At 39.6% G+C, this 6,303-nt stretch overlaps 1 protein-coding gene across 2 annotated transcripts in view; it reads right to left on the reverse strand.

Annotated features, from left to right (window-relative positions):
• LOC137997844 (protein will die slowly-like) overlaps window positions 1-6,303 on the reverse strand; it is a 63,236-nt gene that overhangs the window by 37,001 nt on the left and 19,932 nt on the right. Inside the window, exon 10 of one of the 2 annotated variants that reach the window (XM_068844134.1) lies at window positions 2,189-4,114. The exons of the other annotated variant lie outside the window; for it this stretch is intronic. Within the exon in view, the coding sequence (XP_068700235.1) occupies window positions 3,934-4,114 (181 nt within the window). The 3' untranslated portion in view covers window positions 2,189-3,933. Of the gene's footprint in view, window positions 1-2,188; window positions 4,115-6,303 lie in introns of those variants that run through there. 2 annotated transcript variants of the gene reach the window in all.

Genomic DNA, 6,303 nt, shown 5'->3' on the forward strand with positions numbered 1-6,303 from the left:
CGGCAATGTTACACAGAAACAAACTCGGTGAACCCCTTTTTTGCATTAGCGGAACTGAGGTGGTTAGCAAGCTAAGGCAAGACTTTCAGCTAAGAAACATTACCTGGAATGAATACAGAGCCACCTTAACTTTTCCAATGGTGAAGGTGGCTCTGAATCTGTCTCAGATATTCTATTTCTTTTTAAATTTTTGCAAAGAGTTTCATCTTACCCGACTATCACTTTGCATCAATACAAAATGGAGGTTAGCGAGTTCGTTCTGAGATGCAGGAGTTAAAGACAAAATATAGGGTGTTTCAAGATGGCTCTACAGCTTCTATGGTAGCATATTACGACACAATATTGAGAGCAATTTGTTGAGCAATAAATGTTCTTTCACGTGGTACCATGAGTTAACATAACATAGTGTTGTAGAGCAGGAGTCCATGACTACGAGCGTACAACTTCATTGAATTTGAGGGACTGCGTTTTTACAGACCGAGTTATTTTTACATTGACTTTTCAGCAAATCACTAGTCTTGCATGAGAAATTATTACCCATAATTGCCACTAGTGACAGCCAAATCATATTTGAAGGCCAACCAAGTTCACCCTACAACCATTGCGTGCCGTGGAACAATTTTCGGTGTACATGAAAACCCCGCCAAAGCTTATTTCCATAACAAAAACACACGGTCAAAAACCCAATCGGTTGGAGGTGGGCCTTTAAGAACTCCTCTAAAAATGGCTTTACATACTAAATCAACTATTGGAGTTGTAGGTTCCTAAATAGTGCAGTTTCGGGAAAGCGTTGGAAATGGTTTGAGCCACCTTAAAGAAATCCAACACAACATACAGTAGACAAAGAAATAAAAGTCCGTGACCGATGATGATAAATGTGAATTTCGCGTCGACAAGGGTATAAAGTAGAAAAATGAAGAGATAATAATAAAGTCGACGACGAAGCAGTGTAGAGTTTAAAATTTGAATTACGATGACAAATAAATCTAGAGGGAATTCATGTTAATGTTGTGAATTGTGTGTTGCGTTTCTCGTGAAACCACCGCCGAAAACATGCATTGGGATAACGGGAACGGCTAAAAACGTCACCTCAAAATATAACTTTGCACTATCGTAAGTCTTTCGAGATTATTTTCTCGTTCACGTCGTACAATGAGGGCGAAGAATCCGGCTTAAAACTAAATTGGTACGAGCTTAAGCACGCGCGTTTTTGAGACGCAGACGGCAACCGGAAGTGAGCGGTTTTCTCTCTTAACTTGTCTTTACACAACCACATTTACATTGCTAAGTATCTTTTCCCCATTAGAAATGATTAGTATAAAAATCTGGGAGACACCACTGTCCTGGCACGCGAAATGTTCTCTTCCGTTTGCCGTTCGCGTCTCAAAAACGCGCGTGCTTAAGCTCCCTAATATTATTACATGTCGTACGTATCGTACAATATGGGCGAAGTATCCTAAACTAACTATTGAGCGTTTTCTGGGTTTTGTGGCGCTGTCGTTGCGAAGGCCGTCCTGGTTTCTTAAACTTACTATTTCCCTTCACATGTAATCAAGGTGTCCCGAACTTTTTTTCAGAATTCAAAGCCTATTCTCATGCATACATTTCCTTTGGTTGTTAGAAAACCATGGCCGAAGATGACATGTGAAAAAAGGATTCGAGATCATTTATCCCGTTTGGTAACAACCGAATCAGTCCGGTGATGATGTTTAATAGAGAAGATATCTGTTTACAAACATTGCTTTTGTTATTCAAATGTACGAACCACAGGCACAAAAGACCCTTTGTTTCGACAGCCAAGGAGACTCTGGTTGCCACATTAATGACAATAGGTGACGTCAACGATATCTTCCCTATACAGATCCAGAAAATGTCACCCTCGGCTGTTCTCAATAACTAATCTTTCTTGAACAAGAGCTTAGTCTTGAATAGTGGAGATTAGTGCTTATAGTGCCTATCATCTGAACTCACACTTCCACTTTATTTATTCTCGGAAATCATCTCAAATACATCGTGCTGTTTTTAGAACCTTTTTATTGAATTTCAAAGACGGGAAAAGTAGTCATACTTTGATCAATAACCGAGCAATGAAGGGGAATGGGTTCGATACCGAGTTGACGTCACAAATTAATTTGCATCGCTGTTTTCAAATAACTTGTGACGTCAACCTGGTATCGAACCCATTCCTCTTCATTGCTCGGTTACTGATCAAAGTATGAGCACTTTTCCCGTCTTTCAAAGCGAATAAAAAAAGTGAAATTTCATTCAAAAGGTTAACGTTTTAAAAACAACACGATGTATTTGGGATGATTTCGGAGAATAAATCAAGTGGAAAGTGTGTACAAACGTGTGTTATGTATTAGTCATCAAGTGTCCTACATGACTGTGGCGGATTCGGGGCCCGTAGTTTGATCACAAACGAGTTTCTCGGGAGTTTGAGTGATGTTTACTGTTTCTCTTCATTTACAGTTTTACGCTCCGTAGCCTTTGAATGAAAGTTTTCATATCTGACAACTACACACTGGTCACACTTTGATGAAGCACGACATAAACTTTGGAAACAGCTTGTCTGCGTTGTGTCTAGTCAAGACTTTCTCAATCAAAAATAAATAAATAAATAAATAAATAAAAAATGTAGTCCTGGAACAAGTTGTCGAAACTAGAGAAGCGAGCTCTTAAAAATAATTGAAACACACGTATATAATGGTCCTTCGAGCGGAAATCGTCCGGAATATTTATTACCCCAAATACGTCTTTGACGTCTTCACGGCCTTATATCTGTACCTTAAGGGAACTGAGCCATTGTGATATCCAAGACAGAAAATAAATTTCGAATATATACACCTTTGTGTCGTGAACTAAATATCACCACGAAAGCGGCCGTCTTTCAAAAAGTTTATCTAAAATTGACCAATTTCGATATATTAAAATTCAGTCCGAAATAAAAGGCATCATCTCGAGGCTCTGAGGAATAAACTCATACAAAATCCTTATATTTATTCCCCAGAGCCTCGAGATGATGCCTTTTGTTTAGGACTGGATTTTGATATATCGAAAGTGGGCTATTGTCTAGTTATTTTGAAAAAAGACCGTTAGGAGGAAAAAAAGAGATTAACAATCGAACTGAGAAAAGTCAACAATAACCCTGACACCGTATCCCATTCTATAAGAGTCTTTTTTCCCTCGCCATTAGCATCATGTGTAATCAATATGCCTTTCAGTGCAAATTGTGCATCTCACATTTCAGTCTATGGTTGAAACCCCCAATGAAAATCTGACGGGGAAGACAAAGAACCATTCGACAGTTTAAGAAACGGCGACGGCGACGGCAACGACATCGCCCCAAAACGATATCATTGGTTAAAAAGGAGTCAAAATAATCGTGCTGCACGTGCGGCACGCATGCATTTTGGCACAAATTCGTGCCCCAAATTTGAGAGTTTTGACGACAGCGTGAGGATACAAAATGCACCTCTCATTCTCAATCTTATTCTGAAACTGGTCGTGCCTAATATTTTTCTTGGATGATTCGCCCATATTGTACGACGTTAACGAGATGGAATAATCGCGAAAGAACTACGATAGTGCAAAGTTACATTTTGAGGTGACATCGTGGTTGACGTCGCCCTCGTAGATCTTCAAGTCCCTATTTTCATAACATGTTTCCTTTGTTTGAATATTTTCTTTCGTCGGGGAGATTTAAGGAAACATTTCGGATCACTATTTTTTACCCCTATGAAAAGTATCGTCCTCGTGTCAATTTTTGACACGAAAAAGTAGACGATGCTGTGCAAAACCACTCCTCGAGCAGAGTTCAGGAATTCTCAATACATCACTCCCCAAAGCAAAGGAAGTGAAATCGAGCAGCTTGGTTTGTGCGCACAACGCCATGGCATGACGAATATTGGCCACTTTTTGTCACGTTATCATACATCACGATATAGTGCACCAAGACCGTGACGTACTCCCGGCATTGCTGACGTCATCATCGTCATCGGAGTCGCCTCCTTCGGGTTGGCCATCGTCTTCTTCGCTACTCTCCGTGTCACTGACATCGGGAAGACCGTAACGGCGAACATGTTTGGCCGTGATGTAGACGTCATCGGTTTCTGGTCTGCGAGAGAAATTGGAAATTATTTCAAAGGGCAATTCACGGAAGCTTGGAATTAATTGATCAAGTGAAGCAAATTAAGCACTTCAACGGGGTTTGAACCCGTAACCTCGCAATGCCGGTGCCATGCTCTAACCAACTGAGCTAAGAAGCCATTGACTTTGGGAGCTGGTCATTTGTGGGTTCAAATGTTCCCGTAATGAATGATGAACGATCGAAATGATGTAAGAAATGAATCTATGACATGACTCACATCCGCAGTTCAACATATGATTCATTTCATATATCATTTCGTTCGCTGCGTTTCGAATTACTTAGAAAGACATTTTGGGGCCGCTTACATGACCATAATTCTAAACTAGCTTTCTAACAATATACATGAAAAATTTTCTCTATTTTGATTGGCTAAGAAAAATGCAGTTTTCAGGTAACAGAAAAGAGAAAATTCAGTGCAAAAACATGTAACAAACCAAGCATTCTAATTGGTTAATGATCAAAGAAAGTCACAGATAGCCAATCAAATGCTAGCCCTGGATGGCGCAATTTTTGTTCGATTACGTGATACGCCTGCGTTGCCTCTGCTTAATTACGACAACTTTTCTCAACAACTTTTCATGTCTACTATCAATAAGTATAATCACATGATCTTTCTCGTGCAATTTGGAATACGTAAGCACTCGCAAATTTTCTCAAAGACTACAAAATTGCACGAGCCCGAATTTCGTTCGTCTTTGCAAAAAGTTACTTGTGCTCATTTATTCCAAATTGCACTCGAAATCATGTGATTACCTATGAAAACCTTACATTCTTTAGTAGACATAGGGGTTCCCTTTATATCTAACGATACTCCTTTTAAATCAGATCAAATGTTACCCCAATTAGTATTTTCTATCTAAATTACGGAATGACTATCCTACTTAACCTCCTACAGGACGTTTTGAACCAACCTCTAGAGACACCAATAACAACAGAGAAATGTACGACTTCTGGTGGACGAACAAAAGAGGATAATGAGAGATCTTTTGTTTTCGTCCACCAGCATGGCGGAGATGACGTCACATGAAAACCTCCTATATCACACAATCATTTCATTTACTCAGAGGCCATATTCGTGGGAGATGGCATACCCATGGCATACCCTAGCCAGCAGGTGATTTATACAGCTTAGCTTCAGGCTAGGGTATGCCATGGCTCTTTTTATCTCGTGCAATTATCATAAAGCCCGAAGAGAAACCCAGAACTCCATCAAAAGCGAAATTTGCGGTTAAAATTCGTCTGTGGGAACATTGTAAACAAATTTTATCCGCGCGTGGATTTTAAGCAAGGGGATTGGAGCTAGTTCCCCTGAATTTTCAACCCACGATGCACAGCAACTTCCGGTAGAAATCAGCTTGAGAGCGGTTTTTAGTAGAGTGTCGAAAGAATTACGCGATTGCGATTGCTACGCTCAATGATTGGTCTTGCGCCAGTTTATCAACCAATGAGAGGGAAAACCAAAAGCAATGGCGACTTGCACGCGCGATTTTTCCCGCGCTTTGAGCAAGTTACATGAACTTGGTACGAATTTGGATTGGTTCGTTGCGCTGTTTTCACCAGTCGTGATTGGTCGAAGTAATTACTTTGGTAATGGTTTTACGACACTCATATGAAAACCGCTCTATAACGCAAATACAATGCACAAATAACCTTATCCCCGGGAGATTTTGAATTGGGTACAACATTGAATTAGCCGATTTTGTCTATTGTTTATTTCTCTCAAGACTTGGTTTAACAACAGATACTTTCCTGACTCTGATGGGGACAAACCTGATACCAGATTCTTACTCTTGGGTGATGAATTCTTGCTCATTTTCTCTTGGGCAAAACAGAAAGGGCAAAACTTGGGCAAAACTGAAAGTATCTCTCACTCGTTCGCTTCGCTCACTCGTGAGAGATACTTTCAGCACGAGAAGATAAAATTCGTATCCCCAAGCGGTCATGTAATGTTCTGTTTATTATATAGATATTCATGAAATGTCTAGATTTAAAGCAAATTGTTTTATTCATTTTCGAAATGATGAAAAATTGTTCACCAACCACTAAAACACGCATGTTGTGTAACATGAAACAAGATATGAAAGTTATGAAAAACAAATCATGATAATGTAAAATTTGCAATACAAATGTTAATGTAGTAGAGAAGAATTGTATTA

This window comes from Montipora foliosa, chromosome 3 (assembly GCF_036669935.1).
Source record: "Montipora foliosa isolate CH-2021 chromosome 3, ASM3666993v2, whole genome shotgun sequence".
In the NCBI taxonomy this organism is placed as follows: Eukaryota; Metazoa; Cnidaria; class Anthozoa; order Scleractinia; family Acroporidae; genus Montipora; species Montipora foliosa.